The sequence below is a fragment of the Vanacampus margaritifer genome, chromosome 1 (assembly GCF_051991255.1).
Source record: "Vanacampus margaritifer isolate UIUO_Vmar chromosome 1, RoL_Vmar_1.0, whole genome shotgun sequence".
Taxonomy (NCBI): Eukaryota; Metazoa; Chordata; class Actinopteri; order Syngnathiformes; family Syngnathidae; genus Vanacampus; species Vanacampus margaritifer.
The window spans coordinates 45,951,616-45,969,707 of record NC_135432.1 but is presented as its reverse complement, the minus strand read 5'-3'; the positions used below and the strand labels follow the sequence as shown (position 1 = coordinate 45,969,707).

The window sequence follows — 18,092 nt, the reverse complement described above, 5'->3', positions numbered from 1 at the left end:
CCGCGTTACGACACCGTCATAGCCGCCGCGTCAGCGGTTCCAATTTCGCCGTCAAGCTCGGATTCACCTTCATCATCATCGATATCAATGTACTATTTTAGCGTTGGTCGATGCCTTTCGTCTTGTAAGTGTAGAGCTGCTTGCAAACGCTCGCCATTGCCCGTTCCCTCCTCCATCTAGCTCCATCTAACATTCTTCTACTGCCGCGTCAATGCTTTCCAACCACGGAGTCACCATCATCTTCATCATCGTCATCAACAATGTGCTTTTTTAGCGATGCTTTTGGTCTTTGAAAAAAACGGCTCTGGCGTTAGCTCCTCGCGACCGGCCGCCATTTTTCCTTTGTTTTCCATTCTGATCTCCTGCTCAACGCTCTAGCTCCGCCTCTACTGACGCCCACCCGATCTTGTCAAAAGAGAGTCATCGCTGCCCTCTAGGGGCCATAAATAGTCATTAGGCTAAAAAAACCTGATTAAAACTTTCAGGAGAGCTCCGCAAGCCTTCCCAGCACCCGTTTCAAAAAAAAAAAAAAAAAAATTGGGAGGACGTCTTTTAACGTCTTTGGCGCTCCTCCGTAGGTTTTTGCAGAACGTCATTTAACGTCTTTGGCAGTAAAAGAGTTAATATGAAAGCAGAGTCTTACCACTATTGTGCTTTTCAGGCTTGGATCTTCACTTGATTGGTCATGACTGATCAGGAGCAGCAGACGTTCATGGAAAGACTGGAAGAGGCACTTGCTTGGATGAAGGCTGTCCAGGAGAGGCTGAGGGAAAACGACAACACCCAAGGGCCCTGGAATGCCCTTGAAGCCAGACTCAGAGTTACTGAGGTGAGACCACTTTACTTTGCTTGGCCCTGTCCTTGTCCCTGGGTGGGATGGGTAGTGAAGTCAATACTTCTTTTTTGGTACTGAAAGATTTGGGACATTACTACCGTATATCAATTTATGTAGTGAAAAACAGTATCATGATTCAGTAACTACACACAGCTTAAATGTTGGGATCATGCATGCTGCAATATCTGGTCTGGTTTGTAGTAAATTTCCAGTGTCCAACTTTTGCAGAAAGTTTATTAAAAATAGATAAAAAATACTAAAAACCTTCCAAATGTATTACTCAAGTCATAATTAGTTTCAAAAACCTATTACAAAGACAAAATTACAGCAAAAATAGGTTTTAATTAACAAGCCACTTCATTATCTCTCACAGCTCGCACAGCTCGTTCCCCCCCCCCCCCAAAAAAAAACAACAACAAAGTGGTAAAAGTAAGATTATATATTTCAGTAAAGATCACATTGTTATTTAAGCATCGAAAATATATTTCTTTTTAAAATCTTTTTTTCCTATTTATTGGTATATACAGTCAAGCCCAAATTTATTCATACCTCCGGCAAATTTTGATTAAAAGTTACTTGTATTCAACCAGCATTTTTTTTCCTAGAATGGAAATGACACAGGTGTCTCCCTGAAGATAATAGGATGTTGTTCAAGAGGCATCACTATGAAAAAAATATTTCTCAGCTTTTACTTGCATTTTGACAAAAAGTATATCCTTTGCAAACTGTTGAAGTGAATGGAAAAATCCAAAGTTTTAAACTATTTCAAATGGTCCAAACTGTTCTAAAGCATCCTAATAATCCTGACCAGCAGCTCTCTGCAGCAGGTTTGACTGTGGACATTCATGGTCCAGGCCACAGGGGCACAGTGAGGGTCTGCATTTGCGCACTTTGGCTGCTCACAAGTGTGAAAAGAGCGATAAGGCCATGTCCAAATGTTTTCAACTTTCAGAACTTCCAGTGGCACTGTGCAAAGTAATTTTTAAAAAACTGCAAGACATTCTGCACGATGGAAAATTTCAAAGGACATGTCCGTTAGGCCAAAAGTGACATCTATGATGGCCAGGAGCATAGTGAGAGATGTGAAAAAGAATTCAAGGATTGCCCCCGAGGCCATAATGGTGAATGTGGCCTCTACTGATGGCAATGTCTCAAGGCAAACCGTCCAACAGACACTGCACACTGGTGGGTTCCACGGTCACGGACCAGAGAAGAGACAACTTCTCCAGAAAAAGCACTCACTTGGCCTTTGCAAATGGTCAATCTGGACAAAGTTGAATATTTCTATCTATCAGGTACATTCAACCTAGAACAGACACGGAAGGAAGACAAGAAATACAGTATATATTCTTATTCATAAAGAGGAGAATGAACAGAGATCATTTACAGAAATTAGTCACTACACAGACAACAATGCAAACATTTTAATTATTCCTTAACACTAAAAGCTTCTCAACCATAAACATGTTCCGGCCACTTGTCTTGTGATGAGGGCACATTTCCTGTCTTGTAGTGAAGCTTTGTGACTGCAGTCGACTCCAACTCGCGCAGTTCAGAGGTCACAATGTTGAATAAGTTCACAATGTTGAATAAATGCTTTGCAATTGATAAATGACTAAATATGGGATAATTATGATACATTTATCTTACATTTCCACCGTTTATCACATATTTGCTCAAATTCTCATATCACCTAACAGTCACTTCAGTTAGATTTTTGACAGTAAGATCATTTCAAACATACCAATACCCGATATTTGTTAAAAAGGCAAAATATTACCATCATAGAGCATAACAATATTTTTTCTTTACATCATAAAAACCATGTTAGTGAAATAATCATCAGCACAATATAATCCAAAGTGTTGTCCTTCAACTGCAATCAATGTGTTGTTGCTCTAATGTGTGTATATTGTCCAATGTTTGTAATCCAGTGAGCACAATGTCCGGTGCTTCTGTATGTAATATTCAGCGTTAGTAGTTCAGCCAGCTGTCTCTCCTCCCCCTCAAGATGGCCCAGGCCCTAGACTTCACAGCAGTTGCGGAACCTTGTTGGGGAGCAAACTGAATGTGCTCCCATCCTTCTCACTGACTGACTTGTTCAGACTTTTCTCTACAGCTATACAAGCTTCTCTGACCTTGATTCGGTCAGGCTTTGCTCCACAACCAGACAAGCTGTTAGTCAATGGTACCTGTTGTGCCGTGTGATAGGTGAATCAGGAGTGTCATTTAGCGATCTTCACAGCCTTCAGAGTCATCAACAACACTTACAAGGACCTTTCCGCCTTGGGCTGGACCTTTGATCAAAACCAAGTCACAACCCTTGATGGGAGGTTGGCCTTCCTGCAGAGGCAGAGAGTCGTCCGGCATTTCATTAAACATTTTCACTTCCTCGCCATTTAACAATCTCCTCAGTTACTTAAATAAATTTTTTTCCCATCTGCTTTACTTAACAGGTTAGGGAATTAGGCAAATTAAGTAGTCTACCACACAAAATTTCAAACAGACTAAACTGCCCTGTTCCTGTTACAATTCTCCAAACTATCTGACCATAATCTTCATGCCTTGGTCATGTATTTATTCCTTTTTTTTTTCTTAACAAGAAAACATTTGTTCTCCAAACAACTAGAATGCCATATAGACATGATATATTTACACAATGCTTTTGCCATAATAATAATGTCCGAAAGGTGTTTTGCTGTTTAAAATGTTATCAGTACTTGGTAATATTCACATTTTCTTACTTTTGTTCAATTCAATAAAATCCATACACACGAACATAAATTGTAGAATATTAGAAACATCAAATCCATATATAACAAAACTTCTACAAACAAAAAAATTTAAAAAATTGGAATTATATGTAGTAAAGTGTTGTTACCTTGTTTACTATATACCCCTGTTGAGAGATTCATGACTCACAACTCAAAGTTCCTATCCACTTAAACAAACTTTCACTACATATAATTAATTATTAATAACACCTTAATTTTTACCGACATTTTTCATTTTTCTAAATCCCTTGTGTATCACTGGGTTAGCATCCTTTATTTTTCTGAGAAATTACACGTTTTTTCCCAAAAATTCACAAAATCAGCAACATTTTAAAAAGCATCTGGATAATTACAAAAACAATAGGGACCTCGTAGCCGCTGCTCGGGCCCTAATTTGCGCAAGAACACTGTCGTTTACATGTCTTGGAGGGGCAGAATTTTTAGGTCTTCCCATAGACTCACAATCAGGCATTTTTAAAACTAATTGTATCATACTACAATTTCCAACCATATAGCTAAGTTTAATGTAATACATTTTTCCAAAGTTATACGTAGTTATAATAAAGCCACCATGCTTATCAATCATCTTGTAAACAATGAATATATGATACTGGCTTAAGTTCTACTTCATGTTTTCTAAACAAAACTAAAGTCGTAACCATATCAGCAATCAACTGTCTGCTCAAATGGCTTTCTAATTTTGGTAAAGCCAATACTGCCATTGTTCAATTAAATTCACAAACTAAATTTTTTCACTTTTATCTATCAAAATTTGTCAGACATCATCTTTGTCATCAGTGTCTCAATTAAATTTCAGGAGTGACATTATAATCTAAGCATAATTATCCACTCAACTTGCGCAGTAATTGCGCATCCCCTAAATCAACCCGTGGGAGTTATTAGGGCCCTGCGAGGTCCCTGTTTTTTTTTCTTCTTTTCTCTTTTTTTCTACTTCTACTTCTAACCCTAACCCCTTCTTCTTAAATGATCTCATTTTTGGAGACCTAAACATTTACGAAAACTCACCAAACTTTGCACACTCCTTGGGCTTAGCGGAAAATGTGATGTTACGAAGTTGCAGGAAGTGAGCTATGAATTTTTGAATGTCCAATTTTGGCCCATTTTTGCACATTCACTGTGGTCATTCTTTTTGCCCATTTGCCAACGGCTTCTAACTTGGCATGGATCAAAACCTGGGACAAGAACTGGGGAAATATCTTGACTTTTTCAAATACTATATGACTGGGGCGGGGCCTAAAATTTTGCCTTTAATATTTCCTTCATCTAAAAAGAGGAAATGCTTAATAACTCCGCTGTACAAGCTCCCAAAAATCCCAAACTTCTCCTGCATCTTAATAGCCACGGCCTAAAAACATCTATATGATAATATTTGGTTACACATGTAGCGCCACTTAGTGGTGACAAGAAATGTAATACTTCAAATTTTTATCTATTGTGCCGACCCCGCTTGAGGGATCCAGTTGAAATTTTGTCAAGAAAGCCTTAAGATGTTGATCATGCCCTAAACCGAATATTGTAACTTTTCGCCAAAGGGCGTGGCCGTTATGTTGCCGCAAAGTCTGATGACTCACAGTGACAATAAAAGCTGCGTTGACCCCGATGATCCTATCTTCTCAAAATTTCCCACATTTGATGAGAGTCCAGGTCTGAATACATCTACGAACTTATATATATTCGTACTGTTAGCGCCACCTAGTGGCAAAAAAAAAAAAATCAACCTTTTTCTCCAACCACGTTAACTGGATCTACCTCATATTTGCTCAGAAGAGTGTTTAGGCCTTCATTATGTCAAAATCGCTGTGGGCGTGGCAAGGTACTGTTCGCCAAGAAAACAACGCCAAATTTGATGGCCTAAACATGCACAGAAACTCATGAAACTTGGCACACGCATCTGGCCTGGCAAAATGAGCAATATTTTATCGTGTATTGTGCGATTTTTACAAAAATTACTCACTAGCGTCCCCTAGAAATTTTTAACGAAGCAGCCCCGGTTGTACGTTTAAGCAAGATCTACGAAGAATTTTAGGTATTTTAGGGAGCCCAAGACCTACAAAAAAGTCTCTTGGACTCATATGCTTAAATGAACAGGTAGTGAGCTACACATTTTTGAGTGTCCGAGTTTTTTAAATACTATATGACGGGACGGGGCATCATATTTTGTGTTTCATATTTCCTTCACTATGAAAGACAAAATACGTAATAACTCCCTGGTACATGCTCCAAAAAATCCCAAACTTCACTTGTATGTTTATAGTCATGACCTGAAGGTATCTCTATGACAATAGTCAGTTATAAATATAGTGCCACCTAGCCCCTAGGTCGGCAGCGAGGTGGGCCCCCCATCTCTGTCTTGCGGATGCCGCCTCCTTGCCACTGGCTCGCTGCCTCGCCACTGTCGGGGAACCTGGTTGGTCTCACCGCCGGCCAAGCGGGGACCTCCGTGAGAGAGAGCAGGGACTGGTTGGTCTCACCGCCGGCCAAGCGGGGACCTCTTTCTCATGTGAAGGTCCATAGCTGCCCGACGGGGCCTGCTTCGCCGCTTCCGCAAGGGCCGAGCCGGCAGGCTCCGTGGAAGCACGGCCGTGTGGGAAGAGTTTGCCGAGGTGGGTGAGACCAAAAATATTGTAATTGAAATTGCCTGTTGTAATGGCATTTTGTACATAAAGGTGGCATTTGGTCATCATTTATTAAACTGAAGAGCAAAAAAACATTTGTAGCCTTAGCCTATTAATATTTCTTTACGTGCAAACATGAAAAATCAACGTGTTAGATTACTCGTTGAAAGAAAGTAATCAGATTACAATAAATTTGTGACAACACTGGTACCTTTTTTTTTTTTTTTTTTTCCACAGGAGAGCTCAGTATTGTTCATTCGATTTGACATCATCATTGCTCTCCTTTTTTTAAAAAAAAAAAAATCCAACAAATCAATTAAAAAAATGTAATAAATGTTTTTTTTTTTTAAATACATATACATATATATATACACATATACACACATATATATATATATATATATATTTATATATATATACCCTTTTTTTTGTATGTGGGTGAGTATGTGTATGTGCGTGTGTGTGTGTGCGTGCGTGCGTGCGAGCGTGTGTGTATTCATCAGTTCACCTAAAGCCCATTAAAAAAAAATCCCATACTAATAATATAATATAATAATAAATTGCCAGATGCAGAAACATCAATGTAAGTTATCACGATGTAGTGGCTCTCGCTAACAGACAGAATTAAGTAACCGGAATTAGGTTAAAATATTCTATATACGTAGACCATGTTTCTATAAATTTTGATATTTGGTTTTTATTTGAGGCAGATATTTTTTCCATTAAAATGTGATTTATGAGGAGGTTAGACCATTGGTCGATATTCAGAGTTTGTTTATTTTTCCAGTTAACAAGAATTGTTTTTTTAGCGATAGTAAGGGCTACAAGTGTAGATTGAAATTGTTTATGTGGTAAGTCAGTTGTTGTTAGGTCACCTAGCAAACACAAGTTTGGAGATAAAGGTATCCTACAGTCCAAAATAGCGGAAAGTTTTTCTAAGACTTTAGTCCAGAAATACATAACCGGAGTACATAACCATAAAGCATGAACATAAGTGTCTGTAGTGTTTTGTAAGCATTGGAGACAAATGTCGGAGTCTGAGAGTCCCATTTTCTTCATCATATATTGAGTAATGTATGTTCTGTGAATAATTTTATATTGGATAAGTTGTAAATTTGTGTGTTTTGTCATTTTAAATGCGTTTTCACAAACTTGAATCCAAAAGTCAGGTTCCGGTGCTATAGACAAGTCTGTCTCCCATTTCGAGATGGGTAAAGACATTTTATCAGTATATGAAAGTAACTTATATATTTTTGAAAGTTTTTTTGTTGTTGTCGGAGAAAGCTTGTTAATATCTTTAGCTAAAACAGGCGGTTGGAGCGTACCCCGAAGTGTTGGAATTTTTTTCTTTATCATATTTTTAACTTGTAGATAATGTAAAAAATTTCCGTTTTCTATATTGTATTTTTGGAGCAAGGATGTATATGATATAAACATATTATCTGAGAAGAGATGGTGGAGATGTGTAATTCCTTTCTGCTCCCACACAGCTAAATGAAACGGTTGGTTGTTAAGTTGAAAGTCGGGGTTATGCCATAGGGGAGAAAGTCCACAGGGCTCCACTTGGGCTTTTGTCAATTCTAGTGCCTTCCACCAGGCAGTCACGGTGGCGGAAATCATTGGGTTTTTAAAACAATTATGGCGCTTAATTGATGTTGTAATAAAGAGTAAATCTCGAAGTCTGAGGTTATTACAATCCTTCTGTTCTAGTTCCAACCAACAGTTAGTGTCTCTGTTGGGTTGTGCCCATAGAACGATATATTGTAGCTGGTTAGCTATATAGTAGTACATAAAATTTGGTGCCTCTAGACCACCTTTGGATTTGCTTTTCTGAAGAGTAGATAGACTAATCTTTGCTTTTTTTTTATTCCAGTAAAATTTTGTTACGGCTGACTCCAACAACTGGAACCATTTAGCCGTAGGTTTAAATGGAATCATTGAGAAAAAATAGTTTATTTTAGGTAAAACTTTCATTTTAATGGTGGCTATTCGTCCTATTAGAGAAATAGGAAGATTATTCCAGCGCTCCAAGTCACTATAAATGTTATCCAGAAGTGGAGAAAAGTTTAAATGAATTAAATCAGTTAATTTAGGTGAGATTTTTATGCCTAAGTATTTTAAATTACCTATAGGAAATGAGTAGTGTGGGTCCTGGCTTGCAGGGTTCCATGAATTTTCTGTAATAGGTAGAAGTGTTGATTTTGTCCAGTTAATAGAATAATCTGATAACTGTGAGAATTTAGTTATTAAATTAAATACTTCCCCTAGCGAAGTAGCCGGCTTTTCTAAATAAAGTAAGATGTCATCGGCATATAGATTAATTTTATGTTCTGTTACCCCAGAGTGAATTCCTTGAATCCTTCTTTCCTGGCGTATGGCTAATGCAAGTGGCTCAATAAATATTGCAAATAATAAAGGGGATAGTGGGCATCCCTGTCTTGTGCCTCTCTGTAAAGTAAAGCTCTGAGATATAATCCCATTAGTAGTAACTGTAGCTTTGGGAGAATCATATAATACTGATACCCAGTGGATAAATGATTTCCCAAAGCCAAATTTATTTAAAACAGCAAAGAGGAAGGACCAGTTAACTTTGTCGAAAGCTTTTTCTGCATCAAATGATATAATAACTGCCTTTTTATCATGCCGCTGTGACATGCTAATAAGGTTAAAGAGTCTCCTAATATTATTAGTAGAGTGACGATTTTTAATAAAGCCTGTTTGGTCGCTATGAATAATTGTCGAGATTACTGTTTCTAGTCTAGATGTGAAAGCCTTAGTGATAATTTTAATATCAGTATTAATTAGTGAAATCGGACGGTAACTTGATGGAAGGGTGGGGTCTTTTTCTGGCTTTAATAAAAGTTTAATTGCTGCTGTATTCATGTGTGTGTGACAACACTGGTACCTAATCACAAAAAAAAAATAGATTCTCATAAAAATTGCCATTCTTATACATCAAAGACACTTGTTTTTTCATTACACTTTCATTCTCGATCAATTGACTGAAATGCTTTTCTATATGTGTTGGTTCCCTTCTGATATGAACCCAATAATGATGTTTCATTATATACCGTATTTTCACAATCATAAGGCGCACTTAAAATTCTTAAATTTGATTAATAAATCGATGGTGCGCCTAATAGTGAGGTGCGCCTTGTGTGTGGACCAAGGTCTAAAATCTGACTGACTGTGTGAGAGGATTTCCCGCACACATTGCTTATATTCAAGAAAGGCGGACCTGACTGAGGACAGACATGAGAGCACGGAAGAGTCAACTTGGTGGCAAGTTCTCCAGCCCCGAGCAGCTACCGCTGCAAGGTCCCTCTTGTTTTGATAAGAATTCTTCTTTTTCATCTTCTCTGTAAACAATCTCATTTTTGGTGACCTAAACATTTACGTAAGCTCACCAAACTTTGCCAACAACAGTTTTCATCTGATTTACTTCTAACTTGGTATGTATCATCTCAAGACCTAGGACAACTGGTAAAAAAAATCTTGATGTTTTGAAATACTATATGACGAGGGCGGGGCCTCAAATTTTGGCTTCAATATTTCCTTCATCAAAAAAGAGGAAATGCTTAATAACTCCGCTGTACAAGCTCCAAAAAATACCAAACTTCTCATGCATCTTAATAGCCACAGCCTGAAAACATCTATATGATAATATTTGGTTATACATGTAGCGCCACCTAGTGGTGACAAGAAATGGCATAATTTCCATTTTTATCTATTGTGCCGAGCCCGTTTGACGGATCCAGTTGAAATTTTGTCAGAAAAGCCTTAAGATGTTGATCATACCTCACACTGAATATTGTAACTTTTCGCCAAAGGGCGTGGCCGTTACGGTGCCGCAAAGTCTAATGATACACCATGAAAACAAAAGCTGCGTTAACTTGACCCAGATGATCCTATCTTCTCAAAATTTCACACATTTGATGAGAGTCCAGGTCTGAATACATCTACAAACTTATATTTATTCGTACTGATACCGCCACCTAAAAACATTTTTTCTTCAACTTTTTTCTCCAACCACGTTAACTGGATTTACCTGATATTTGCTCAGAAGAGTGTTTAGTCCTTCAAAATGTCATAACACGAAGTTTGTGAGTTTTCGCAAAATCGCTGTGGGCGTGGCAAGGTACTGTTCGCCAAGAAAACAAACGCCAAATTTGATGGCCTAAAAATGCACAGAAACTCATGAAACTTGGCCTGGCAAAATAATCAATATTTTATCATGTATTTTACGATTTTTACCAAAATTACTCACTAGCGCCCCCTACTAATTTTTAACGAAGCAGCCCCGGTTATACGTTTAAGCAAGATCTACAACAATTTTTTAGGTTTATGAGGGAGCCCAACACCTACAAAAAGTCTCTTGGACCCATATGCTAAAATGAACAGGAGGTGAGCTATGAATTTTTGAACGTCCGTTTGTTGCCGATTTTTACACATTTACAGGGGTTATTCTGTTGCCCATTTCTCCTACACGTTTGATCCGATTGACTTTAAACTTGGCCTGGACCATGTCAAAACCTTGGCCAACAAAAGGGGAACAAATCTTGAATTTTCAAAATACTATATGACTGTTGCAGGGCATGATATTTTTTGTTTCATATTTCCTTTTCCATGAAAGACGAAATACGTAATAACTCCTCGGTGCATGCTACAAAAATTTTTAAACTTCACATGTATGTTTATAGTCACAACCTGAAGGTATCTCTATGACAATAGTTGGTTATAAATATAGCCCCACCTAGCCCTTGAGGTCGACAAAAAAAAAATTTGCCCACACATGGTATTTTTATATTTGTACAAAATTTTGATACTTTTGTGAGTGTGATAACTAAGTCTTTTTTTTTTTTTCGACCACTCAAAATTTTTTAGTGGCATCAGACCTATCCATACATGTGTACTTTTTATTTATAAAATCGGGGCAACTCATTGCCCAAAAATAAAATGGACGCTGATTTTTGAGGGTCTTATCATTGACCAAAAAGCTTTACACACTCAAACGTGCCAGTACCCCAACGTGCAAGTACCCCAAAGTGGCCCGGGCTGTGAGGACCCTTTATAGCTGCCCGCAGCTCTAGTTTTAATTTGTTTTTGGAACTGCAGCCTGAGAAAGGGAATAGTCAAAAGGGAAATACCTGGTAATGAATGCCCCTCCAATGAAATCCAGTGTGATTCCGGATCCCGTATGATCCAGGCCGCCATTGCTTTTATTTGGGGAGCCCAATAATACAGTTTGATGTTAGGAAGTCCCAGCCCTCCATGTTCTTTACCCAGCATCAAGATTTTAAGACAAATTCTTGGTCTTCTATTCTGCCAAATAAATGTTGATATTAATTTGTCTAGAGATCTAAATGCAGACAGGGTTATAAAAATGGGGAGGTTTTGAAACAAGAAGAGTAACCTTGGAAGAACATTCATTCTGATGCATTCAAACCTTCCCAGAGAGACAGTGGAAGTATATCCCATTTACTCAAGTTATTTATAATTTCCTTGGACAGTTTGTCATAATTTGATTAAAACAACTGTGTTGTCTTAGGAGTGTTACACCCAGATATCGAAATCCCTGTTTTAAATGCCTAAAAGAAACAAGGCTGTTTAATTGTGGTGGCCAGTTCCCCACAAGCATTAGTGCTTCTTATTTATTTGTGTTAATTGTATAACCTTATTTATTTTTTTTCCTGGAGAGCTCAGTATTGTTTGTTCATTCGGTAATTTTACCGATTTGACATGTCATCATCATTGCTCTCCTTTTTTTTGTGTGTGTGTGCGTGTGTGCGTGCGAGTGAGTGTGTATTCATTAATTCACCTAAAACTTATTAAAAAATCCCATACTGTTTACCTAAACCGAACACTTCAAGCCAGAGTCGTGAGGCCGTCAGGAGACCCGAGGAAGGACCAAAGAAAAGAAAGGAAAGTGAAATTCAGCACCGACCAGACACCACCCACCAGGCCACCAACCAGAGTCCTTCAGCAACCCCAGAGACATCTAAATTCCAACAAATCAGGGAGACCTCAAGAGACCAAAGGAGAGACTGAGAAAAGGAAGGAAAGACAGACGAAGCAGAGTGAGATCCACAGACGAAGGAGACGACAAGAAGGGCAGGAACGTAGATCGACCGGTAAATCGAGAGCTTTGCCTTTCGGCTCAGCTCCTTCTTCACTACAACGGACCGATACAGCGTCCGCATCACTGCAGACGCTGCACCGATCCGCCTGTCGATCTCCCGCTCTAACCTACCCTCACTCGTGAACAAGACCCCAAGATACTTGAACTCCTCCACTTGGGGCAGGATCTCATCCCCGACCCGGAGAGGGCACTCCACCCTTTTCCGACTGAGGACCATGGTCTCGGATTTGGAAGTGCTGATCCTCATCCCAACCACTTCACACTCTGCTGCGAACCGCTCCAGTGAAAGCTGGAGATCACGGCTTGAAGAAGCCAACAGCACCACATCATCTGCAAAAAGCAGAGATGCAATGCTGAGGCCACCAAACCGGACCCCCTCAACGCCTCGGCTGCGCCTAGAAATTCTGTCCATAAAAGTTATGAACAGAATCGGTGACAAAGGGGAGTCCAACCCTCACAGGAAACAAATTCGACTTACTGCCGGCAATGCGGACCAAACTCTGACATCGGTCGTTCAGGGACCGAATAGCCCGTATCAGGGGGCTTGGTACCCCATACTCCCGAAGCACCCCCCACAGGACTCCCCGAGGGACACGGTCAAACGCCTTCTCCAAGTCCACAAAGCACATGTGGACTGGTTGGGCTGAGGAGTGTGATCCCTCTAAAGTTGGAACACACCCTCCGGTCCCCCTACTTAAAAAGGGGAACCACCACCCCGGTCTGCCAATCCTGAGGCACTGCCCCCGATGTCCACGCGATGCTGCAGAGACGTGTCAACCACGACAGCCCCACAACATCCAGAGCCTTTAGGAACTCCGGGCGGATCTCATCCACCCCCGAGGCCCTGCCACCGAGAAGCTTTCCAACCACCTCGGCGACTTCGACCCCAGAGATAGGGGAGCCCACCTCAGAGTCCCCAGACCCTGCTTCCTCAAAGGAAGGCGTGTCAGTGGAATTGAGGAGGTCTTCGAAGTACCCTCCCCACCGATTCACGACGTCCCGAGTCGAGGTCAACAGCACCCCATCTCCACTATACACAGTGTTAACGGCGCACTGCTTTCCTCTCCTGAGACGCCGGATGGTGGACCAGAATTTCCTCGAAGCCGTCCGGAAGTCGTTTTCCATGGCCTCACCGAACTCCTCCCATGTCCGAGTTTTTGCCTCAGCGACCGCCGAAGCCGCATTCCGCTTGGCCAGCCGGTACCTGTCAGCAGCCTCCGGAGTCCCACAGGCCAAAAGGGCCCAATAGGACTCCTTCTTCAGCTTGACGGCAACCCTTACCGCTGATGTCCACCAGCGGGTTCGAGGATTGCCGCCACGACAGGCACCAACCACCTTACGGCCACAGATCCGATCGGCGGCCTCAAAAATAGAAGCGCGGAACATGGTCCACTCGGACTCAATGTCCCCCACCTCCCCCGGGACAATGGAGAAGCTCTGCCGGAGATGGGCGTTGAATCTCTTTCTGACAGGGGATTCGGCCAGACGTTCCCAGCAGACCCTCACAATACGTTTGGTTCTGCCTGGTCGGACCGGCATCTTACTCCGCCATCGGAGCCAACACACCACCAGGTGGTGATCAGTTGACAGCTCCGCCCCTCTCTTAACCCGAGTGTCCAGCACATACGGCTGCAAATCCGATGACACGACTACAAAGTCGATCATCGAACTGCGGCCTAGGGTGTCCTGGTGCCAAGTGCACATATGGACACTCTTGTGCTTGAACATGGTGTTCGTTATGGTCAGTCCGTGGCGAGCACAGAAGTCCAATAACAAAACACCGCTCGGGTTTCGTTCGGGGGGGGGGCATTCCTCCCAATCACGCCCCTCCAGGTCTCACTGTCATTACCCACGTGAGCGTTGAAGTCCCCCAGCAGAACGAGGGAGTCCCCAAGGGGTGCGCTGTCCAGCACACCCTCCAAGGACTCCAGGAAGGGTGGGTACTCTGAGCTGCTGTTCGGTGCATAAGCACAAACAATAGTCATGACCCGTCCCCCCATCTGAAGGCGGAGGGAGGCTTCCCTCTCATTCACCGGGGTAAACCCCAACGTACAGGCGGCTAGCCGGGGGGCAATGAGTATGCCCACACCTTCCCTGCGCCTCTCACCGTGGGCAACTCCAGAGTGGAAGAGGGTCCAGCCCCTCTCGAGAGGATTGGTACCAGAACCCAAGCCGTGTGTGGAGGCGAGTCCGACTATATCTAGTCGGAACTTCTCAGCCTCGCACACCAGCTCGAGCTCCTTCCCTGTCAGAGAGGTGACATTCCATGTCCCCAGAGCTAGCTTCAGTAGCCGGGCGTCGGACTGCCAAGGCCCCCGCCTTTGGCTGCCACCCAACTCACTGCGCACCCGACCCCTTTGGCCCCTTCCACCGGTGGTGAGCCCATGGGAAGGGGGACCCACGTTGCCTTTTCGGGCTGTGCCCGAACGGGCCCCATGGGTATAGGCCCGGCCACCAGACGCTCGCCTTGGAGCCCCACCTCCAGGCCAAGCTCCAGAGGCGGGCCCTGGTGACCCGCGTCCGGGCAAGGGAAACGAGGATGCAAAGTTTGTCTTCATCATTGGGGTCGTTTGAGCCATGCTTTGTCTGGTCCCTCACCTAGGACCTGTTTGCCATGGGTGGCCCTACCAGGGGTATGAAGCCCCGGACAACATAGCTCCCAGGCTCATTTGGACACGCAAACCCCTCCACCACGATAAGGTGATGACTCACGGAGGGGATTTATCATTCTGAACACATTTCAAACATTACCGCGATCATAAAGTTATTGAATCCGCTAAGCTTACTAATTAGCTAAACATAGATGGCTGCAGAAGTTACACACATCATTCATTTGCGATAGACATACAGGTTGTGTACGAAGATAAACAACAGAAGTCACTTGACGTCAGTCAAGTACAAAGAGTCCATTTATGTCCCGAATTGTGTAGACTTCAGATTAATTACGAGCGGCAGGATTCTTGAGGATAATACTGATAGTGACCGCTGGAGGGCACTGTTGTACCGTATAACTTCCAAGGGGCGTTGTTTCCAAAAACACATGGCTGATTCCTGTAGTTAGACCAGACCATGAAAGTGGTCTGTGGACAGATGAGCAGTCTTATCGCTAGTCTGCTTGCTAAACAGGCTTTTAGATCTCAGTAGTAGTGTTGTCACAATAACAAAATTTTGACTTCGGTACTATACCTTTATAAAATACCTCGATACCTCGACAAAAATCTAAAACATCAACAAAAGCAGCTATTTTATTTTTATTTTTTATTACCAGTAATTCAAAATATTATATGATGTATACATGTTAATTTATGTAAATATTGTATATTTTTATGTATATACTGTATGTGCCTTCACATTGAATGCCATATTTTTTTAAGTACTGTATTTGACTGCATTTGATGTCATCCGTTTTAAATACAGTATTGGTAATACAGTGGCACTCTCATTACACAATGTAACGTTGCTAGAGTGTCCGTGCATGTCTCTGATCTCTTCGCCATTATGGTCCCAATTAGTCGAATGCGTAATTAATACTACAAACTGGGAACAAAATAATTTACACTCGACTTATTTTTTAAGAGACGTGTCAAAAAATGTCTCAACCTGTCGCTCTGTCAGTCATCTGGGCTTTTTCTAAGCATACCTGTGATTTCCTACTGTGTGCCTGTTCATTGAACGCACGTTGAGTCCACTGCAGGGCCAGGAGTGATTGTTGCTTTTTCTTCTGCTTTCACCGCAAAAATCATTTGCTCTTGTCATGTCGATTGGCTTGCCGTGGCTGTCGGCCATGTAAGAAAAAATTCCATATGACACTTTGCGCGTCATACTTCTCGACGAGGAGTGGACGGCCAGCGAGCGCTACACTTAATTAGCGCGTCGTGCTTCTCAACGAGGATTACACGGCCAGTGAGCGCTTCAGTGTTCAGTGCGTGAAGCTATCTTCCCGAGCCCTCTCACACACAAGCTGAAAGAGGCGTCCCGCTAAGGCGTTTTCCATATATCGGTAGACAGGTGGCCAAGACTACGATGCCACCATGAATGGAGCGGATAAGATGGATCAACCACCCGGTATAGGAACTGAAGGACAATGAGGAAGCCAGACGTAACACCACCGTAATGTCACCGTATCATGATCCTGATGGCAACATGGCCAAACACACACTGCAGTATATACTTGCTATTCCCCGGAAAAAAAAGCCAGCAAAAAAGTGTAGCGTCTGCAATCGCAGTGAAACTAATCTGTTTTGCAAATCCTGCTGCATCCCCTTGCACGCAGGGGAGTGTCACAAAAAGAAAAACTGTATTTGAAACATCCACACAATTGTAAATAGTACCACGGTTACACACATTTGTAAATAGTTTGTCAAATTGTTTTGTCAAATTGTTACACTGTTGAATGTAAATCAACTTATTTTGCTATTATTTTGCTGGTGGTAGTGTTTTACAGAAGTAAAGCACTGTTTAGGTGTTTGTGGCATCATTCATGGAAAAAAAAAGGTGTCAAATTCACTAGAGTGCATGAAATAATATCGTTTCACAAAAAGCTTGATTTCTCCGTATTTTGTTTCAAAACAGAGCATTTGGGTGAAACTAACCATTTTCTATTGTTGATTACTGAAAAACGGAATAAGGTAGAAACTAACTTTTTTTTTCTGATGAAAGATGAGAGTCCAATCTTTCATTGGTAGTATGTGTGTTTCCATAGTCCAAACAAAATTTTCTGTGGCCCTTGAAAGATCAGTCAAAATGCTTAAATCGGCTGGCACCCACGGCATCCCTTCTCTGAAAACGTCTGGCAGTCAAAGAGTTAATATATTGTGTGTATTTAAGAGAAAGACGGAAGTTATGTTATTTACTTAAGGAGAAGGGGAGGGAGTAAATAAGTTTTACTTCTCACTCCTTTTTGAATATTTGTTGATTCTTTTCTTTTCTATTGCCTGTTTTCTTTTGAATTTTCTTTTCTTTTGTTGATTATTGTCACTTATTCATGTATAGAAATAATGTTGAAATATTTGAAATAAATATTTCAATCAGTCCAAAGCATTTTTTCCCCTGATTACTGTTTATTGACCAGTGATTGGTGTTTATTTTGTACTTGTACCGTATTCAGATAGTGATTAATAAAAAGGGGGACTGATGTTCTGATGTATGTTACCGGTTTGGTCATTGTTTTCCAAAGTACAAAATAAATGCAGATGTTTGCAAATCTCTTCTTTTGATGAAACGCAGAAGATCATCAGTCTTCGTTTATGAAGGACTACAGAAATCAATTACTGTTGATATGCTGAAATCAGAAGATTTGGACAATTTTAAATTAAAAATGGCTAAGTAGTTAGTCAGGAAAGTAATTAAAGTAACTATATTTTTCTGTCTGTGTCACTGAAATTTTAACCAGCAAATCACATTGCCGTACGCATGCACGCTGTTGGTTTATAAGCTCTCCGTACTTGGGAAGTCATTGTTTCCCACGCTATCCAAAGTCATGGTTCCATAAAAGAAAAATTCACACTGTTTGTTCTGAGAAAAATAAAGTTTCTGCATTTAGACAACCAACCCCCAAAAAAACATTGCATGCAAATTTGCATGCCTCCCCTATATTATACATATATTATGATTCAAAATCTGTTTTGATCTGTAACATTCGGTGTTAAGGAAAAGTTGAGGGGACGATACACTGCGCACAACAACGCAGTTACTGCTTTTTAAAGTAA

At 41.2% G+C, this 18,092-nt stretch overlaps 1 protein-coding gene across 8 annotated transcripts in view; it reads left to right on the top strand.

Moving 5' to 3' along the window:
• The window catches only part of syne3 (spectrin repeat containing, nuclear envelope family member 3), a 148,674-nt gene that overhangs the window by 14,404 nt on the left and 116,178 nt on the right, over positions 1-18,092 (top strand). For all 8 annotated transcript variants that reach the window (XM_077575292.1, XM_077577705.1, XM_077576959.1 and 5 more), the window contains exon 2: positions 662-829. In XM_077575292.1, coding sequence (XP_077431418.1) covers positions 686-829 — 144 coding nt within the window. In that variant the 5' untranslated portion in view covers positions 662-685. The remainder of the gene's footprint in view (positions 1-661; positions 830-18,092) is intronic.